Raw genomic sequence first — 22,787 nt, forward strand, 5'->3', positions numbered from 1 at the left:
ATAGCTTAAACACCAAATAAAACAGGGAAAAACGTCTTTTTTTCCCCTCCATTTTACCCCTTTTGTCTGCACCAAGTTTTCACTTGTCTGTTATTATGAACCAAAATAATTCCCCAAAAAACATCCTTTTAAGCTTCTAAATAACCATGTGTTTTCTCTTCCTGGAAAAGGCAAACTCATAGTTACATTACTTTGCACGAGTATGCAGATATTACAAAAATTGTTCATTAGTAATATGATTTGTATTTCCCTACCCTCCCCCACCTTATAAAAAATCATAAAGCTCTGCAATATCATGGGGCACATCTGCATCTTCAGTCATTCACATCCAAAAACATTTCTATTTCCTCCGAACTCCGTGGCTATGAAAACAATGGTTGGAGTTCATTCACTTCGAGGAGGGAGACGTTTTTGAAAATTATTGCCTGTGTGACTGGCATTTTAGCGTGGATCACTTTACCATCTATGCACTGGTCATGTTGGGCTTTGTTTTTGTTTTTCCTTAAGGAAACAGCAGTCCTATCAATATACACAGCTTAGAATGTCAATCATATCGACCACCCAGTGCTTATTAAATCCCACCCCAACGGTCTGTTTCTTTCAAAAATAGATCACTTTGTGGAATCCTGCTACACCCTAAATGTTGTCTCATGTGGTCTTTAAATGAAAAATGTTATGTATAAAATGTTGCCGATTTCCACAGAATAATTTTAAGTATTGGGTAATGCTTTACATTAAGTGCATGTAATAAGTGTTAGTTAAAAGGTAATAAGGCCCTTATAAGTCCTTATAAAATGATTATTAATATTATCATGTGTTAATAAGACTATATGTGTTAATAATGGTATCATAAACATGTTTTCGGCCACTAGATGGCACTTGTGAAATATGCAAAACCTACTTTTTCAAACTCGTCTTACTTTGTAAATCCAATCTGCATAATGCATGCGCATAGCATCTAAGGACCCTCGTGATTAAAAAAAAGTTAAAAGAATTTTGATAGTCTACAAAATGCAAACGTTATGACTTACAAGGGCCTACTTACCTATTAACTAATGCTTATCATAGTCTTATCATCACAAAATATTGTTAATAAGCATTTTATAAGGACTTACCAGGGCCCTGTTACCTATTAACTAACACTTGTTACATGTACTTAACGTAAAGCATTACACCAAGTAGGGCAAAGTAGTAATTTTACACTTTTATGTAATAAATGCATTAAGTTGAAAATTACCTTGGAAATTCATTGCTCTCAATGAAAGCAATGTCCTGCTCTTGCTTTGTGAAAGATCGGAAGGTGCCATCACTGAGTGGAAGCAGCTGAAGACCCTGGAGTTCTTTGTATTTTCCATCACTTAAGACATACTCCAAAACAGAAAGTTTGTCCTCTTCTGACATGTTAGGCAAACCAACTTTGTGAAAAACTGCCCTTAAATAAGAAGGAGTCACATAGATTAGGGAGCTGAAGTGTGGATACGCATCCTTGATAGCTCTTGCAATCCAATCTGGACAAGTGACAAGGTTTTCTCCACAGGACACCAAGACCCTTTGAATGGTGGCCACTATTTCAGGAGTTGTCGGACCATTGCATGGGAGTACAGCCTCTGAAGGAGTGACAAAGTTTCTCTCATTTGAAGCCAGAGAGAGGACAGCAATGTCCTCTCCAAACATATGTTGAAGGACATTTTGAGCAACAGCATGCCATCTGTCTCTGTGTTGTGTCTTGGTGAGGTCTGGCCAAAGACCATAAACAGAGGAGACAGAGAGCTCAGAGTCTTTGGCTAGTTTGATAGCATCTCGAATGATCCTTAGGTATGCATATGGGAGCACCTCTTTCATCAGCAGTTCGTTCCACACAGCAGCGTCATCGAATTTCTGGTCTTCCTCCTGCCATTTGATGTGTCTTCGGTTGTCTGTGAGTCCAAAACATGCATTAACATACACTGGTAATCCAGTTTTGTTGGATTCATTGTTTGGGAGGGGGAGAAAGCAACTCAATCTGCCATCTGTACATTCTGTCTTCCCTTCACATGGGAAGGCCAAGTCAACTTGAGGGAGAAAACATAACTTCTCTGCTAGTGAATCTAGTTTTGCTATGTTGCCCTCTTCCATGCAGCATGTTGTCATGAGCCACTTTTTTGTCTCTTCGTGATTTTGTGAGGAGACAGTTACGTATTTGAAGTGTGTGGATCCCGTGACAACTGAACCATCTCTAGTCTCCAGAATATCTGTGGAGCATAAGCATTTCACTTGAAGCATGACTTTGACAGAGTCATCTGCCTTGATATGCATCAGGGACACCGAGGTCACACTCTTCAGGAACAGTGGGGTTAATTCGGCATCTGCAATGAAGCTGTCAAAAAGCTGAAGAACTCTAGTTGAGTCATACAAGTTATCTGAGATCTCGGATAACTCATTGCGCAAGGGAAATCTGAAAAGTGTTCCATCAAAATGCTGGTCCTCATTGACAACATTCACCCATTTCTGTTTGCATACAAGTGAAACAATATCTTGAAGGGGTTGGAATTGATCATGCAAGGTCATTAAACATTCCTGGTCTTCTGAATCCTCAAGACACCATTGAAATCCTCCATTTCCTTTTCCAAATAGCTTCTCTTGGGGGTCTAGCAGGCCAATGTGCCCTGCACTGAATATGCATGGTACATCTGGGAATAAATTAAAATGGATAGAGTTAATTAAATGGAGTACTGTGACTCTTAAAAAATGAAATTAAAGATGAACTTAATGAGGGGGATGCTTTCACCTGTTATGTGGTAAACAGAGTTGAAGCCAATCCCAAACCTCCCAACTTTGTTTGGGTCATTGCGCTTGACACTCCTCCCTGCTGCCTGGATGCCTTTCCAGTCATCAACTGTGAATGCAGCATTGTTGTAGGCATAGAGAGCAGGACCTTTGCAAAAAAAAAGATGAAATGGGAAAAAAACAAATACCCTGTTCACTCTTTGCAGAGCCATTTAACCCATTCAAGTCAACCACAAAAACTTTAAATTTCCTTTGGTAAATATGTTCTCTGAACTTACCTGAAGACAAATCTGAAGACAATTTTTGAAATCAGTCAAACCATATAATTAAAATTGTGCACTTTTCATATCATACTACTTTTAGTCATTAGTCACAAGAGACTACTGTTTGTTTTTGGGTTTTTTTAGAACTTGTAGAATTTTTTTCAATAATTCGTAGTTAAAATGTAGAGATTAATGAATGAATTTTTCTTACACACATGCAAATAGGCTACTATCTTTATATGGCATTAGGCATAGATTGAGTGAAAGTTACTTGCTCAAGGAGATTACTATTGTTTTCAATGGAGGTCAGTGCAATTTCAGCAATACTGTCTGCTCACTTATATTAAACCTCAGAACTTACTTTGTGAGAACACACACACACACACACACACACACACACACACACACACACACACACACACACACACACACACACACACACACACACACACACACACACACACACACACACACACACACAGTGCTTAATGCATGGGATCAATACACTGATGAGGCCTTTTACCAAAAGGTAGGCTACTTTGAAACAAACAAACAACAAACACCACCATCACAACAACAACAACATTAATAATAATAATAATAATAATTATGATGATAATAATGATAATAATAATATGACTACATGAATACCTCAATGTTCATAGTTCATAGTCTGGGCAATCGGAGCATCCCTAAACTTTCAAGGGCAAAATTGAACTTTCAGTTTACTAAAATACTAGCTGATGCATTATGTGGCTATATCAGGACAGAATTAGTGAACTGGAGAAACTGAAACATCACTATAAACGAAGCTGTCTCATTAACGTCACAACTCCAGGAAGGGAGGGGGAGGGAATTACCTAAATCTGCTGTGCAACTAACATTATCTGTGGAAGGGATACTGTGTTTTCAAGAGCCTCTTCAGGCAAAGCAGGACAGACAATACGAAAACATACGTACAGGGTATGACAGGCATGGTAGAGTGTCTCGGGAGAAACAAACATGCTGGCCAAACACCTGCCCCACAGCAAGATGAGAACCAATTTTGACATTTTGGGGTGGCATCTGGGGTGGCCAATCAGATTGTGGGGGTGGCACAAACTACCCCGTCCACCCCTTTTTCTGCAAGGTTCAGAGGAAGTTCTTTTGATATAGTTTATATAGATATGAGCCTCTCGCATGTGTGTGTGTGTGTGTGTAACAAATATGATAGCTCTTCACTTAATTCAATATTAGTGCCAATATGTTTTGCTCAATGGTCGTGTACCACCCACTGACATATTAGCCCAATAACCGGTATCACTATTGGTGCATCCCTAGAGAGAAGTTAATAATTAATACAACATTAATAATATAACTAACAAATGTTGTATCTGTGCTCCATCTATATTTTCCGGACATTGCAATCTGCTAGCATTTTGCACACGGATCACATTTTTATAGCAAAGGAGTGGTGTACTTTTACAATAATATGCTAGTGTTACAACATGCTAGTATTATAGTGTTATTGAGTACATCATAAATTATGATTAACAGAAGAATTGTGTGTGATAAACAAAAGAAAACACCTATTTGATCCAAAAAATCTCTAGAACATGGCCACTCTCACAAACCTTACCATACCTTGGTACTTTCCCAGTTCAGCACTCCAGAGGCTCTCCTTTCCATAACTCCTCTCATCGTGGATGAAAATAACTTTTGTGGCTCCAGCATCATCTGCATTCTGGATCAGCTCCTGTTTAAACGTTGGCAAATTCGATGAATTAAGTTCTTGAGGGTTCTCCATTGCAAGTGGAAATCTCTAAATTTGAGTAACGCTATTATATGTTATATATTATATGTTAAGTATTATATGTTCCAATATTTGACTTATAAAATCTAAACAACACAATCTCAATTTAAACATTTGAGCTCAAAAATACTAAATGACCATTCATACTAGAATCAACTTGATAGACAAAGATAGGGCCCTCTTGAATTTCAATTGCAGATAAATATGAGCAGGTGCTATATATAAATTTTGCAAAACACTGCTAATGTTACATTGCTTAAAATAATTTTTAAAATGCGTATGAACAAACTAATGAACCTCCAAAGAGGAAAATAAACAGCAGGACTTTAAGAAATTACTGTCTTCAACAGCTGAATGATACAACTGCATTATGCCCACCTTCAAAATCTGTCCTCCATCTGGATATCTACGTAGGATATCTTTCAGGTAGTCAATGAAGGGTGGCGCTGTTGCCCCAAATGAGGTTCTAAATGAAACAGCAGAGTTGGATTGCAGTGAAATAGAAGCTAAAGTCATAATTTAAAAACAATACAGGGTATTATCCCCCAAAACAGAGTGGAGAAATCTCTTCTGAGGTATAGACAGAATGCTGTACCATATGGCTGTGCAATCTGCTTCAGGAGAGTCGGTCTGATTAAGCTGAGTTTCAAAAGAAAAGCCATTTCTGTTGCCTTGAATAGTGTTAGCATGCAGTGAAAAGTGACAAACAAAATGAGAAAGATGACAAGCGACAAATGTCACAAGATACACTAAATGGTCAAAAAGTATGTGGACACCCACAGTCACCAAAGACAAACATTGGTAGGAGGCAACCTTTCCAACAAGTCAGTTGGTCAAATTTCTGCCCTGCCTGACCTGCCCCGGTAAACTGTAAGTCTGTTATTGTGAAGTGGAAACATCTCGGAGCAACAACAGCTCAGCTGTGAAGTGGTAGGATGCACAAGAACGGGACCACTGGGGCAGACGTCCAGGTGGTGTGGCAGTCTATTCTGTTGCCAGTTCATTCTGTCGCCAGTTCAAATCTCCGTGTTACCTCTGCCTTGGTCAGGCGTCCCTACAGACACAATTGGCCGTGTCTGCGGGTGGGAAGCTGGATGTGGGTATGTGTCCTGTTTGTTGCACTAGCACCTCCTCTGGTCGGTCGGGGTGCCTGTTTGGGGGGGGGGGGCTGGGGGGAATAGCGTGATCCTCCCACGCACTACATCCCCCTGGCAAACCTCCTCACTGTCAGGTGAAAAGAAGTGGCTGCCGACTCCACATGTATCGAAGGAAGCATGTGGTAGTCTGCAGCCCTCCCCGGCTTTGGCAGAGGGGGTGGAGCAGCGACCGGGATGGCTCAGAAGAGTGGGGTAGTTGGCCAAGTACAACTGGGGAGAAAAGGGGGGGGGGAACAGGACCACTGAGTGCTGAAGCGTAAAAATCATCTGTCCTTGGCTACAACACTCACTACCAATTCCCAAACAGCCTCTGGAAGCAACGTCAGCACAACTACTGTTTGTCAAGAGCTTCATGAAATGAGTTTTCATGGCCAAGCAGCCACACACAAGCCTAAGATCACCATGTGCATGCAAAGTGTCGGCTTGAGTGGTGTATAGCACACCACCATTGGACTCTGGAGCAGTGGAAACATACTCTCTGGAGTGATTGATTAATCCTTCTTCACTATCTGGCAGTCTGACGGACCAATCTGAGTTTGACGGATGTCAGGAGAACACTAGTAGCCTTACTGCAGCTATAAAGTTTGGTGGAGGAGAAATAATGGTCTGGGGCTGGTTTTCATGGTTTGAGCTAAGGCCCCTTAGTTCCAGTGACAGGAAATCTTAACGCTACCTTCAGCCTACAATGACATTCTAGAGAACTGTGTGCTTCCAACTTTGTGGCAACAGTTTGGGGAAGGGCTTTCCTGTTTCAGCATGACAATGCCCCCGTGCACAAAGTGAGGCCCAAAAAGACATGGTTTGCCGAGTTTTGTATGAAAGAACTTGACTCGCCTGCACAGAGCCCTGACCTCTACCCCACCCAACACATTTGGGATGAAGTGGAAGGCTGACATGTGAGCCAGATCTCAGAAGTGGGAGTAAGTCACACATGTGCAAGTCACAAGCAAGTCTCAAGCAAGTCCCAAGTTCCTGTGGTGAGAATCAAGCAAGTCAAGTCATTCTCAGGTCAAGCAAGTCACAATTCAAGTCATATGAAATTCTGATGAGCTACCCCAGTTTTCACATTTAAATCAGTTAAAAGACAGTAGTCATGCAAAGCTGAGTTTTATTTCAACATTAACAAACACTATTTAGCTATTGCAGCCTGCTTACAATTGCTTACTTACTGCTTATTTATCCCCTTAAGGAGGGTCACACATTTTCTCCTTGGCCTATTAACGCATCTGTCTAAGGTGCTTCTCATATGACACGGTCATTGTTTTCCTACTTAACCGTTTCCATGCACAAAAAAGTATTACATCAAAGCCAAATACAACGAAATAGTGTGTAAAATAAAAACAAGTATATAAAAATATATAGCCTAAAATGTAAACATTACTGGCATCACTAGGGATCGACTGATTATCGGTATGGCCGATTATCGGCTTAGATATTTGGCATTTTTCATATTATCGTTATCGGCATATTTTCACCGGCCAGCCGATTTAAAAAAAAAAAAGTCTGCTGCGCAGCATGCGCGCCTCCGACACAGCCATCACTCTCCCGAAGCACAGCACGACACCCATTCCAACGTCACAAACAGAAGAGAAGCATCGAGTCAGACCACTTTTCCAAGGTAAGAGGAGCATGCCAGATGCCATAAAACCCACTGGTTGGGAAGAAAAGCATGCCATAATATAACGTTTGTTTCTCTGTCTCCCTCTCCCTCCCACAGACACGCCAAAGAGCATAACGTCGGTCCAACACGAACTCGACAACAGGCTGTCAATTCAAACAGAACACAATTTCCACTGTTGTCCTTAACCTTCACATGCAACTAGATTAAAAGAACAAAGCTAATGTGTGATATTTTAGTTACATACAGAGTGTTATTGTCAGTGTTGTGCAGGAACGCGCTAAAAGAGCGGCGGTCATTAAACGTGGTATCATGTACAACTTTTTTTTTAATTTATAAATTTATTTCTGATTTTTCCCTTTTTCTCCCAATTTAGTGGCCAATCAATCCCTATTTTAGTTCAAACAACCACCCTCGTACTACATGCGTTCGCCAACTGCATCTCTCCGGCCGGCAGTCTCGAAGGAGACGCCTCGCCACTTTCGTGACAAGGCGAATCCAGGCCGAACCACTGCTTTTCCGCCACACACAGAGACTCAGTTATGTGACGAACACAAGCCGACTCCGCCCCCCTCCCGAAGACAGCGTTGCCAATTATCGCTGCTTCATCAAGTCCGGCCATAGTCGGATCTGACGAGACCGGGGTCCCCAGTGGGCAACTGCATCGACACCACTGCGGACCCCATGTACAACATATTTTGATATCATATACAAACAACATCGTTAATCTGTCTGTGAATGTTCTCATTCATCCAGGTCATGGTTATCCAAAGGAGTTGAATCAAGTGCAACTGGACTTGGTATATATATCCGTGAAGACGTTTCGCCTCTCATCCAAGAGGCTTCCTCAGTTCGTGCCTTCCTGACTAGACCAAGCTAGTCTGACTGGCTGGTGATGAGACTCAGAATTTATCCTCTTGGAGTCATTGTCAGAGCTATAGATGTCCATGGCTCTTTGTGTCCCGATGTTTACCAACACCCGTCGCTAACAGAGCCATAGATATGAGTGGCTCTTTTGTGTACCGATGTTTGGCCGCGCCCATCGTTATCGGAGCTATTGATATGCGTGGCTCTCCTGTGCTCCAACGTCGGGACACAAAGAGCCATGGACATCTATAGCTCTGACAACGACTCCCAAGAGGATAAATTCTGAGTCTCATCACCAGCCAGTTAGACTAGCTTCGTCTAGTCAGAAAGGCACGAACTGAGGAAGCCTCTTGGATGAGAGGCGAAACGTCTTCACGGATATATACCAAGTCCAGTTGCACTTGATTTAACTCCTTTGGATAACATCGTTAATCTCAGACGACGACATCGGGTGGTAGCGTTGCTAAAAGAGTAGCGGTCATTAAATGTGATATCATACACAACATATTTTGATAACATATACAATATCGTTAATCCCAGACGACAAGATCAGGTGGTAATGTGTTGTTAAAAGAGGTATCATGTACAACATATTTTGATGTCACTGACTGTTGGGATAGGCTCAAGCTGTAATATACTTGAAACGGGACACATGTCTCAGTTGGGAGCCATCTTGTTTATTGCGCAATGTGAACAGAGGTACAGGTGCTGTGTAAGGACAGAACAGACTGCAGCTACGGAATGCAAACAATATGTTACATCTCCTCTCAAACAAAAATAAACATTCACTGAACTTTACTTGGGTCATTAAAATAAACACCTGTTTACGTAAATGTGATTCTACACACAATAGCTTGGAAGGAGTGTTTACCAGCGCTTCACTTTCTCAAGGTGAGAAAAACCACTCAAAACATCAAACTCAACTCAAACACTTATAGATGCAGTCTATTAGGAGGCTTCACAACTTTGCCCTGCCTAGTCGTAAGCTGTTCAGCTGGCCGGGCTTGAGTGGGGCTCAAAGGTATTTTAGGTGGTGAATGTGGCAGTTCAGGAAGAGCTGGAGGTTGTGGCTCCTTCTCAGTTAGCGGATCTGATAATTCAGTCCAAGGTTCATCCCGAACCCAGTGGCATAGACGCTTGGCGGCTGCGGTGCTTTTGTGGAGGTGTTGGCTGTTGTGGCGGTACTCTTTGTTCCCACAGTCCACAACATAGGACCGCGGGGCACTGTGTGGTTTAACTACAACTCCTGGGGACCGTTTGTGGTTGCCAGGATAGAGTTGCATCCTAACCTCATCCCCAGACTTAAAGGCAACACGAGGTTTGCCCGCTCTCTTGCGGTCATAATAAAACTTTTGGATGTCCTTACTTTTGTCCAGCAGACGCATTACTTTGAGAGGGTCATACGCTGTTGGTGCGAGTAGCACACGAGCAGTAGGCAGCTTATTATGTGGCCTCCTGCCCATGAGCAGTTGAGCTGGTGACAGTCCTACTGACTCAAGTGGAGTAGTTCTATAGTCCAACAGTGCAAGGTGTTTGTCTGGTGCTTTACTCCAAAGCCTCTTCACAGTTTGCACTGCACGCTCTGCTTCACCGTTTGAGTGTGGCGTGTCTGGTGAAGATGTCTTGTGTGAAATACCATAACTCTTGCAGAATTCTTTAAATTCCTCTGAAGAATACTGCGGACCATTGTCTGTCCATAGAGTGGCAGGGATGCCATGCCTGTTGAACTGAGCTTTCAGAGTCTCTATGGTGGTGTGACTGTGCATGTCTTTCAGTTCATTAACTTCAATACATTTTTGAGTAGTAATCCACTAGGAGGATATACTGTTTGCCTTCAAACTCAAACAGATCTGATGCCACCTCCTCAAATGGCAGCTATGGCGTTTCTGTTGGCTTAAGTGGTTGTCTGGGCAGTTTATTTTGGAAATCAGCACACTTGTTGCAATTTCTGACTATTTCTTCTATTTAAGCACTCATACCTGGCCAGTATAGCACTTCACGGGCTCACAGCATGTCAGGCAGCTCCATGTCCTTTCCTTTCCTCTCCTATACTTGACTTTAAATTATACCATTGTAGTCGAAGATACAGTCTCTGTATGCGCATGGGAGTAGACAGAGATATCTTGGAGAGGCTTGTGGTCATTGTATACTGTGACATGTGTTCCAGATATGTAGTTGTGAAACTTGATGCAGGCATGAACAATGGAGAGCATCTCCTTTTCAATTTGCGCATAGCGCGTTTCTGCATCAGTCAGTGACCTAGATGAGAAGGCAACGGGGTGACTGTCCTGCAGGAAAACCGCTCCTAGTCCAGTGCTGCTGTCATCGCAGTATATTTCGACAGGCTTTGCAGGGTCAAAAAACTTCAGCACTGGAGGATGCATGCACAACTTGAGTTGGTCAAAACCAGCTGCTGTGCTGGTTGCCATGCAAACTCCACATTGCTCTTCAGGAGCTGACGCAGCGGAGCGTCGTCTTCATCCTCTTTTGCCTGATCTCGTCCATCAATCTGTCTATCACCATTGTAAACAAGAAAGGACTCAGAGCCAATCCTTGATGTAATCCTACCTCTACCTTGAACCCATCCATCATTCCACTCACAAATGTCACACTACCCTCATACATATCCTGCACCAGTCTTATATATTTCTGTCACCCCCGACTTCCTCATACATTAATATACCTCCTCTCTCAGCCCCCTATCATATGCGTTCTCTAAATCCACAAAGACCTTCTCTCTCTCTCTCTCTCTCTCTCTCTCTCTCTCTCTCTCTCTCTCTCTCTCTCTCTCTCTCTCTCTCATTTTCTTCATTCATCAGCCCCTCAAAGTACTCCATCCACCTTCTTAACACACTCTCCTCGCTTGTCAGCACATTTCCATCTTTGTCCTTGATCACCCTAACCTGCTGCACATCCTTCCCATCTCAGTCCCTCTGTCTAGCCAATCTGTACAAGTCCTTTTCTCCTTCCCTAGTGTCCAATCTTTCATGCAACTCTCCACATGCCTTTTCCTTTGCCACCTCTCTCCGCTTTACGCCACATTTCCTTGTACTCGTGTCTACTTTCATCATCTCTGACTAGCCCACTTCTTTTTTGCTAACCTCTTCCTCTGTATAATTTCCTGTACTTTCTCATTCCACTACCAAGTCTCCTTGTCTTCCTTCCTCTGCCCAGATGACCCACCAAGTACCTTTCTAGCTGTCTCCCTCACTATATCTAGAGTAGTTGCCCAGCCATCTAGCAACTCTTCACTTCCACTCAGTCCCTGTCTTAACTCCTCCCTGAACTCCACACAAGTCTTCCTGTGGGGAGTGAATCCCCACAGCCATGTTTCAAAATCAAGTGGAAAGTCTCCCCAGAAGAGTAGAGGCTGATACAGCAGCAAAGGAGGGAAAATTCCATATTAATGGTCATGGGTTTGGAATGAGATGTTCAACAAGCACATATGGGTGTTATTGTCCAGGTGTCCACATACTTTTGGCCATGCAGTGTTGGTGTTGAAGGAGGAGAGAGCTGTTTTTTCTTCACTTCCTCATGCCCAAATTTTCCTGGCCAGAGACAGAACTGAGGACACTATAGCAAGACGCTTTCTTGTCTGTCCATTACGCTGCCAATACTGCTTCTGAGGTATAACGGTAATGGTTAGAAGAGGAGGAAGTGATAGGTGAAAGTTCAGTTCAGTTTGTTATGCGCCAACCAGATGTGAATGAGTAGAAATTAATATGGCTGAAAAAAGTCATATCGCACAGCCAACTCAGGGCATCTAAGTTACTTGGTTCCTTTTTAAAACCAACTGCAAAAAAACAACAACAAAAAAACCTTAGAGGGTTTTAGGGAAACTCAACTGAAAAATGTTCTTCATAGAAAACCCATAACATAACCCAACTCATGTTTGTACATGTGGTATGCAATGTACTGATTAAAAGATGGGATAAGGATGTAACAAAATGAGAGCAAATAAATCAGATTTATACTCCAAGCAGCTGCCTGTTAATAGGAGTGTTCACACAGAAGATGTTACATACATATTTCAGATAGGTGCATGTCAGAGCCTAGCCCCTACAATTGCCAATTCCTTCATTTTTATGGTAAGAAACATCATGCAAAACTCCAGTTTCTGATTCTGGCAGCTTAAGGTTACCCTTCTCACCAGCAAACCTTGTTGAATATGATCAATGGCCAAAGGGCTTTTGTTATATTTGGCACAGGTTACATTTGAACCACAACGCAGCACTTAACTCTAAATAAAATTTCCACATTCAAAACCATTTTTCTTGCAATCTTAGTCCAGCATACACCATGATGCAGTCACAAGCAATGGGAATCACTTTTGAAAGCACACTAACTGTGGATCAGATGTGTGCTTTTATATGAAAATGGACTCATCATCATCATCATCATCATCATTATCGGTGGTTACTCGGGTTCGAGTATGACCATCCTCCCTGTGGGTCCTCAGGTGGGTGTAGAGGCCAATCCTGGAGCCGCATAATGGGAGGACACCTGCGCTTGACAGCTACCACACGGTCCTTGGCAGGGGGTGGCCAGAGTCCAATGGCATGGAGAACCAAGACGATTGGGAACCGGCCTCTGTTGCAGCCTTCATCCATCTTCACTGCTGTTGTGACTTGGAGACATCTTCCACCAGTTCCGCCATTGAGGTCTTTGTTGGATCACTCTTTGTCTGGAACCTCCTTCTTGACCTGTCCACCTTGGGTGACCCTACCAGGAGCAAAGCTCCGGATGGCGTAGCTCTTGGGATCATTGGTACACGCAAGTTTCTCCACCACAGCAAGTTGGTGATCCAGGGGAAGAAAAATGGACTACACTAAGGTAAAACCATAAAAATTTTGTGACATGAAGTTAATGTGTGCCTTTGCTACATTGAAACACCTGCTGTCAAAATAGCATACCACCCCAGTGCTGTAGGAAGGAAATGTAAGCAAAATAATACAGTGAACTATGAAGGCTGTTGGTAAGATGGATTCAGGAGCTGAGTGCAGACATTACATTTAACTGAAATAGTTGTAATTTGAAAATGTAAATGAATCAATGAAATACAATGAATTTGAAATATGAAGAAGATAATCTCTCACCGAACTTTTCTCTGTGCCGTCAAACTCATTATTCTTTCTTTGGATCCTTCAAGAGAAAAAAAAATGTAATGAGTGACACTGTGCAACAAACAAAGATATGTAGGGGTGGGCAATCTTATCCAGAAAGGGCCCCTCTTCGTGTGTAACAGCAGTTGGCATCCATATTGTTGCATTACTACTATCCTCCGGATTTGATTAATTCCTACAGTATCCTGATTGTTGCACTTTTCCTATCACCCTTATTCTCTGAAGGTAGCTGATCAAGCATCTTCAGCCCTGTCCTCAAGCATCACACTCCATTATGTTCTTTAATTTTGTTCGGTATCCCTTATTGTTCCATTTCTTCAATCCTGTCCTTCCTTTCTGATGTATATTTATTGCAGTTAATGACAACATGTTCTACAGTTTCTGGTAGCTGACAATGTTCATAAAGACCAGTTGGATGCCGACCTATAACATAAGGTGTGCTGTGTAGATTGCTGTGTCCTATTTAGGGGTCCAAGCGATAGCTGCTCAGACCCTATTGTTTTTCTAAGTATTATTATTATTATTGTTGTTGTTCTTTCCGCAAACTTCTTCCCTAAAAGTGTCTGCGCAGCAAAAACTATATGTTGCACAGACACCAAACTTGGTAGGTAGGTTCCCGACCTGTTAACGAGCTTACAGAAGATATATTACCTCGACAATAAGCACATTTACGTTTTGGGTCATATCTCAGGCTCTATGCGATTCTTGAGAAATTATTTTTTCCTCTAATTCCTTGGAAGCTCCCGAATCTAACGCACCCGTTCCCGCCAATTTCCGCCTGCCAAATTTTCCCGCCATTTTCAAAAAACCGAAAGTGCAAGTAAAATGAACTAGTCTGAGGCTGCTCATCCGATTCGCATGAAATTTGGTACGCGTCATCTCCAGACAATGCTGATAAAAAGTTGTCGAAAGGATTTTGATATGTTCTATTTCGAAGTAAGATGTCAATCAAAAGTTAAGGTGTTGGCCCATAGTGATTCTATTGCCTATATCTAGTGATGTGATTGTCCAAATTTAACGAAACTTGTCACGCACAATCGCCACCACATTATTTGGAAGCACGCCAAATTTTGTGAAATTTCGTCCATAGGGGGCGCTACAAGTGACACGTCAATATCTCAAAAACCGCTTGAGCTAAAATCTGAAATTTGGTATACTTATACTTGGACCCATTTGGCTACATTACCTAAAGTGCCGATTGGCTAGATTACCAAAATGGCCACCAAACAGCCAATCAAAATTAAGTAGCTAATATTTGCTAGTGTGAATGGCCACCTTCATGAAACTTGACAGGTTTATTCTCTGTGGCACATAGAGGCAGCTGCAACACTGCTTGGACCCCGATAATCGCCGCTATATTCTTAATCTTGTTATTACTTATTATTTTCTGTTTGTCCCCTGTTTTTTACACTGCCTACTCTATTTTTGAATCAAATGTAAATGTCTCCCCTTATCTCCTGATCCCAGAGCTGTTGCCATTCTTTATTGATATTGTTCCATACAATGCCCTTTCCTGATAATTTGATATGGATGTCTACGTTTCCTTTTCTAAATGCTTGTTTGGCTAGTTTGACTACTTTTTAATTTCCCTTAACGCCTATGTGAGCAGTCATAAGAAAATGATCTCAGTGCCTTCTTAAATTACTCTAGAGTATATTGCCATTGTTGAATTGTAGTAAGTTCTGATTATTACTGGACACACCTGACATGCGACAAGACAGTGCAGATAGAGAATCACTACAAACAAGGATTTTGTTTGGTTCATTTTGTTCAATCCATTCTAAAGCCATGAAAATGGCATACAACTCAACTGTATATACAGTTAAGAAATCTCAAGGCAAGGCAAGGCAAGGCAAATGTATTTTGTAGCACATTTCAGCATCAAGGCAGTTGAAAGTGTTTTACATAAAACAAAAGGCATTAATTAAGAAAAGAAACATAAGGCAATAAAAACATTCAAAAACAGAGTAAAATTTACAGTGCAGTGTAAGATGATCAAAAGCTTAAAATTCTATTTAATCGTAGGCAGCGGAAAACAGGAAAGTCTTCAGCTTTGAATGAAAAGAACAGAGTTGTAACAGACGTGCAGTTTTCTGGGAGTTTGTTTCAGATACATAGTGCATAAAAACTGAAAGCTGCCTCTCCATGTTTAGTTTTGACTTTGGGGACAGAAAGCAGACCTGTGAGAGGTCTGAATGGTTCATAGTGTAGCATAAGATCAGAAATGTATTTTGGACCTGAACCATTCAGTGCTTTATAAACCCAGAGCAGAGTTTTAAAATCAATTCTTTGATGGACAGGAAGCCAGTGTAACGACCTCAGAACTGGAGCGATGTGACCCACTTCTTTGGTCTTAGTAAGGACTCGAGTGGCAGCGTTCTGAATCAGCTGCAGCCATTTGATCTATTGTTTACTGTTGGTGTTCAGCACTAGGGATCTTGTTTTAAATACTGCTGCTCTACCATGAATAGTATTGTCTAAACTCTGTAATAGTAGTGGCCGTCCACGTTTGTTGCTCTCGATGTAATTTTGCATGTGAAAAAAGGAGAGTGCAATCATCTAACTCATAGTCGCCTAATGCGTGGTATTTCTAGCTGTTGGGAGGGGGTGCTATTCTACTGTATATGTATTCACATTGAAATGCTGACATTGATTTGAGCCCCACTACTGTATGGATTAGCCCCACCGTAATTTAGCCACAAAAAAAAACACTGTGCCGCCGCCACTGGATGACAAAATAGGTGTCAAAATGTATATTTTTTGGGGTCAAGGCATCCAGTTAAATAGGTTTCAAGGCTAAAAAACCAATAGTTTTCTCCTTACCATGACAATTGGGGTAAAATGTGCACATTTTATTAAAAAAAATAAGTGTCGTCAGGGTGACTATCCATATCTTTTCTTTAAAAAACTTTATTTCTGTTTTTTAAACAGTGCAGCTACTTCTATACATTACATGTGTCCTTTAGTAGCATGAGATTTTGACCAGTCAGGAGTAGCCTATGAAAATCAGTTGCTGCTACAACAACACATCCAAGTGCCAGGCGCTGTGACAGCTGTGGCAGCTGTTGAAGATCGGAGATGGCAGAAATTTGAGATTAAAGTTAACACTTTGAGGTTTGTATTACTTTCTCATTGAATACAAAACCTTTCTAACGTTAGATAACTAATAATTAGCTAGCTAGTAACTAGGTAGCTTCATCATTCAATTGTAGCAAGCACATGTTGCTAATACCTACATGTAGCTAGCTAGTTAGTTAGCTTCATTATTTGATTGATTTTACTTTTGTGAATGCATGTTATTTATCATCTTATCTATCTCATGATGTTAAAGCAAGTTTATTTCTCATTTCAGATTAGTACTTAGATGTTGCCATCATGGAAACTCGTAACTGGAGTTTATGCTTCATATGTCAATCCAGCCTACAGAAAAGCAATGAAAAAGCTTTAGATCCCTCATCATCTGTAAAACTGAAACAATCCTGAAAGACTTTATGCATGTTACAAAGAAGTTACAGATAACATTCAGGAGCTGAAGGAATTATTGCCTGATTTTATAGTAGTGGATGACATTAGTGGTGGTGGCAATGGTGGTGGTACTCAGGATGTAGCGCAGCTGATGATGTCGAATCCAGTAGTGTGGCACAAAAGCTGCAGGAATGCCATTGACAATCAAAAAGTTGAGAGAGCAAGAAAACGAAAAAAGCAGGAAGAGTCCGTGAGCCCAGTAAAAACACGATGCACGAGTGGCAAGTCCACCACACAGGCTTTACCCACACCCTTAACATAATTATGTGAACCAGTCAACACACTGTGTCTCTTCTGTGGTGAAGTGGGCAAAAAAAAGGAACTGAGGAGGGCTGCCACCCTTGGCTTGGATAGAAAAGTGAAAGCATGTGCTCAGGTGGTGGGTGACAAGCATGTATTGGCTCAACTAGCTGATGGTGACATGGTCGCTGTTGATGCTGTTTATCATCATGCATGCCGGACAAGGCTCTATAGAAAAGCAGAAACTGTTGGATGTGACATGACTGAAAGTAATGCAACTTGGGTCATCAGAGCACATGTCCTCAATGAGTTGCTTGAATTCATCAAAGATTGTCATGGCTCAGGGGAATCACTGGCAATGTCTGACTTGACTGCCCTCTATGACAAGCGCATTGCTGATCTGGGCTTTCCAAACATCAAATGCAACATTACACGCCTTAGGGAGGATATCGAACGCCTGGTTCCAGACATCAGATCAGTACGAATGAATCGTGTCTGGTCCCTTGTTTTTGATGATGACCTAAGCAAAGCTGTTGTTGGCATGAAAAGCAACACATCTACTGGTATCTACATAATTTTCAAAGCAGCTAAAATCCTCCGGCAAGAGTATCTCCCCATGAAGCATGCTTTTACAGGTTCCTTCTCAACTACATGTGAAGCTGATTCTATCCCTCCCATGCTGAGATCGTTGCTCCACATGCTTCTTGATGGATCAGGTATTAATCAGCCACCTCCTGGACCTGAGAAGTCCGAGGCTGCAACATCCATTGGGCAGTAAATCATTTTCAACTCCCTACGACGCAGATCCAAGAATCCTGGCAGTGTTCCTCATCACTTAAAAGAGAGGGAAGCACCAACTTCGCTATATCTGGCAATGACACTACACCATCAAACTGGTAGTAGATATCTGGTGGAAGCCATGCATAAGCAAGGAATATGTGTGTCATATGACCACTTGAAAGCATTCAGCATAGACATAGCAAATGGTGGTCCCACCTCAGGCAGTCAAGGGTGTCTTCACAAATGGTGGTTTTGATAACAATGACCACAACCCATCATCGACAATAGCAATATCAGTCCTCCATGGAACATGCATCAGCATTCAGCAGCACTTCTCTTCAGACAGCCAACAAACTGAGAATCTCACTGACATCCTAGATCCAGCTGAGTTGGGAAAGAAGCATGTGAAATCCTTGCCAGCTCACTACACGACCATGGATCTGGATGTTTCACTGCCAACTGATGAGGTCTTGGATGTTCCTGTCCTGAATACAAACAGTCATCCTCATCCAGCCTCCCGTCCTCTCATCAATGTCATCGAAGAAGGCTACCAGTGGCTGGAGAGAGTCAGAAACCTTCTTGTGAAAGAGAACCTCGAAGCCAGAGAATGGATCTCATGGGCTGCATATTATGCCAGCATCGTAGAGTCTACTTCACCCCCCCCCCCCATCCAAATCATACATGCTGCCACTGTTCACAGATTCCCCTACCAGCCCCACTATGGCTTGGCATGCTATGAAAGTCCTCCAACAATCGGCTACCTAAATCCAGGTCAGACACCAGTCATGGTAGCTTATCAACCACTCTTCACACTAGCCAAGAAATTTCAGTGGAAGTTCTCCCAGACAGAGCTTGGCGAGGACTCCTTCCTTGTAATATTAGGGCCAATGCATACAGAGAAGATGCTGTGGAGTGTGTCTGGTGACTGGCTGGATGGCAGCGGGTGGACCACAGCTCTTACCAGTAGTGGTATCTCAACTAGTGGCAAAGCTCAGGCCTTCATTAGTATTCACCACATCTGCTGAACCCAATACATGCATCAGGTGTCTGTAGCTGCTCTCTAAGTGCTCATGAAGAAGTCTTACAACAAGTATGTGGAGAAGGCAAGAAGATAGTCTGTTCTGTGTGGCAGTCCCTGCCTGAGCTCACCTTACCTGTTCGGCTGCTCTCTGGCCCTACCCCCACCATTGAGGTGTTCAGAACCCACACACCCATGCTCCAGAGATTTGTCATAAAGCTCTATGGTGTATCCAAGGACAACATCACAACTGAGGATGCTGCGCGACTCTTCCTCTTCTTTCACAAAGGAAGAGACTTTGACCACATGCCACCAAGCAGTGATGCACTTCCTCAGCACCTCCTTCGAGTAGCTTATCAGGTAAGACAGCTTTGCATAGGTGCATGATGTAAAAATGGCTGATAATACTGTAGGGCCTTTATATATTACTAATCACGATATGGGCTCTAGTGTATTGTTGGCAGCCATTTTGAAAAAAAAACGCATGTATTTCAGATACAAAATGTGATCTCACTTGTGTCTTTGGATAAATTTATTTCTATGGCCCTAAGGTATTTCCATACCAATGGGGACCTTTGCATCATGGCTTGAAATCAAAAGTCGCTTAACCTCCCTACTATTCAGTTCAATAAGAAAAATGTGCTTACCAAGCTGGAGTTTAAGTTCCACCTCATTTGAGAGACTCGTGGCAGCCTTCTCTCGCAATATTCATCCAGTAATTTAGTCTGGGAGAATATGTAAAAAAATGCAGACAATGCTCCCACATTCACAAAAAAAAAAAACAACATTAACTAGATCAGCAACAAGATCCGTCAGTAGCTGTGAATGCGCTTCGTGCAAAACCCACCAAAAACTCAAGCTCAAAGTTGGTGACGACACCGGGGCAAGCACATCGCAGGGCCCTGGGGCGGTCTGTACTACACATCAAAATCTGATTGGCTGATGATACGGTCACTCAAAGTTGTAATCAGTATGCAGTTTTGGGTTTCAACAGAAGGCTAGCAATATAGTGCTGGTCCAAGGAGCTGTGATGCACTTAGATTACATAGGAAATCCCTGCTCAGCCCCGCGAGAAAACAAGTAATTGAATGACACACATTTCAGGCACACTTCAAATTAATTATGAAAAACAAATTATGATTTTGACAGGGCCAGAACAGAAGGCCCTGACAGCCCACCACTGATTAAAGCTATGTATATACATATATTTCAAGGTTACAATATCTGTTCCAGTCCAACGCTACCAGACATCTCATCACGTTTATAACTTTTTTACACTCATCCACAATATTTTAATGTCATCTTTCCACGATAATCTGGTGTCAAAGTACGCTCTTAAGAACCAAAACATCTTCGCTATATCTATATTATTTCCATACAGCTTAAAATGAAAATTTCCTCTGATCCTCCTCATAAAGAACATTACTTTTGTTTTCTCGGTTGAGAATTTAAATCCCAATTTCTTACCCCACATTTCAACTTGGTTTACTCCTTCTTGCCGTTTTTAACTACCCGATCCAAATTTCTCCCTTTTCCCCCACAAAGCCCCATTATCTGCAAATAATGGTCTCCCCATATCTAGTGACACAGCTCCAAAGATGTCATTTGTCATAAGTGAGAACAGTATAGGACTTACCACACTCCCTTGGGGTGTCCAGTTTTCTACCTCATACTTTCTGGACATTTCAGATCCAACTTTTACCTGAATAGCTCTCTATTCAAAAAGTCAAATTAAATATTTTTCCTCTAATTCCCATTTAATGCATCTTAATTAAAAGTCCCTCCTTCCACAGCATATCATAAGCTTTTTCTACAATCAAAAGAATACTGCTGCCACCGTTTTTTTTTTACCTGTGCATTCTAGATACAACAATGAATCCAAACTTCCCCCTCCTTTCCTAAATCCACTTTGACAACCTGATATTAGCTGTAGTTTTTCTGAATAATACATCAATCTTTCATTTACCATTCATTCCATAAGTTAACATGTGTGCAATGTTAAGGCAGTTGGCCTATAATTTGATGGCTTACTTGCATCTTTCCCTGGTTTCCTTATAGGAACAATAACCATTTCCTTCCAACTTGCCAGTATACGCCCATTTCACGCCGTGGCCATCTTGGATTTAAAAAAAACAAGCGGTGGGAACTTAGCCACGCCCCCTTCTTACTTCATTGAAAACACTGCTGGAAGCAACATGTCGTACTGCTGTGTACCATCCTGCAACTCCTATCAAAGAAGGGAAAGAGATAAATCCTTGAAGTTTCACCGCTTCCCCAAACGCCTGCACACCTGTAAGGCATGGGTGGTGAAAATTAAGAGGGATACAGGGCCACATTTTCAGGTAACTACCAATACCTTCACCTTTACCTAGCTAGCTGGCTGGATAGCTAGCTAGCTAGCTCCCTAGCAACGTTGTTAGCTAGCTTTCTGGTCTAACTACAACCATAACAGTTAACATGTTGCTGACAGTAACGTCAGATATCATTTGTCATTATAGATCACAGACAACACCAGGGTGTGCTCAAAGCACTTCACCGAGGACTGTTTTCGCAAGACGTTTCTTGGGCTGACAAAACTGAAACCCGGAACTCTACCGACCATTTTCCCATGGTCAAATCAACCTACGCCGAGGAGGTAGCTAAGTTTACTAACTTTACTAGCAGACAGACATCACGGTAGGTCATGCAGAGCTATAATAACGTTAGCTGGATGTTGTCATGAAAATGATTTTAGGATGTTGATGAAATGAAACATAATACCTGCCATTAATAGCTTGTATTTTTAGGGTTCCTGTTCGTGGTGGTCAACCTGCTGGGGAGGTGACACCCGAGTCAGCAGATGAGTGAGTAACGTTTACAGTTGTGCACTCATGTTTACAACTAAATTCAACATTTAGATGCCATATGGCTAAATGTTTACTCCTCCTGCTATTATTGCAACAGACATTATGTACATGTAGGCCTACTGTATGCATTTAGCTGCAGAGGTTGCATGTACATTTAACGTTACTGTATGCATTGAGCTGCAGAGGTTGCACCATGTACAGCCAGTTAAATAATATTGGGGTGGCCAGTTTCACTGTGACTAAAACATAGAAGGGAGACAGAAGTTTGACGCTGAAAAATGTTTGCTCCTGTTTGTAGTCGCGTTGGTGACTTAATAGCGGAAGAAGATGAAGAGAAACATGAAGAGGAACATGAGGGAGATAGGTGAGTTGTTACTGTCAGTACCATACAATTTTTCAAACATGTAGATTACTGCATTGTATAGTATATATATATATATATATATATATATATATATATATATATATATATATATATATATATATATATATATATATATATACAGTGCATCCGGAAAGTATTCACACCCCTTCACTTTCCCCACATTTTGTTATGTTACAGCCTTATTCCAAAATGGATTAAATTCCTTTTTCCCCTCATCAATCTACACACAATACCCCATAATGACAAAGCGAAAAAGGTTTTGTAGAAATTTTTGCAAATTCATTAAAAATAAAAAACTGAAATATTGCATGTACTTAAGTATTCACACCCTTTGCTATGACACTCAAAATTGAGCTCAGGTTCATCCTGTTTCCACTGATCATCCTTGAGATGTTTCTACATCTTGA

At 41.8% G+C, this 22,787-nt stretch overlaps 1 protein-coding gene across 2 annotated transcripts in view; it reads right to left on the minus strand.

The window, feature by feature from the left end:
• si:dkeyp-118h9.7 (sacsin) overlaps positions 1 to 22,787 on the minus strand; it is a 49,715-nt gene that overhangs the window by 12,221 nt on the left and 14,707 nt on the right. Inside the window, exons 2-6 of one of the 2 annotated variants that reach the window (XM_056289605.1) lie at positions 13,560 to 13,605; positions 5,200 to 5,287; positions 4,653 to 4,764; positions 2,768 to 2,914; positions 1,238 to 2,669 (exon numbers count right to left, since the gene is read on the minus strand). In XM_056289605.1, coding sequence (XP_056145580.1) covers positions 1,238 to 2,669; positions 2,768 to 2,914; positions 4,653 to 4,764; positions 5,200 to 5,287; positions 13,560 to 13,588 — 1,808 coding nt within the window. In that variant the 5' untranslated portion in view covers positions 13,589 to 13,605. Of the gene's footprint in view, positions 1 to 1,237; positions 2,670 to 2,767; positions 2,915 to 4,652; positions 4,765 to 5,199; positions 5,288 to 11,885; positions 13,292 to 13,559; positions 13,606 to 22,787 lie in introns of those variants that run through there. The other variant, XR_008811010.1, reaches the window with a different exon arrangement.

The sequence above is a fragment of the Lampris incognitus genome, chromosome 11 (assembly GCF_029633865.1).
Source record: "Lampris incognitus isolate fLamInc1 chromosome 11, fLamInc1.hap2, whole genome shotgun sequence".
Classification (NCBI taxonomy): Eukaryota; Metazoa; Chordata; class Actinopteri; order Lampriformes; family Lampridae; genus Lampris; species Lampris incognitus.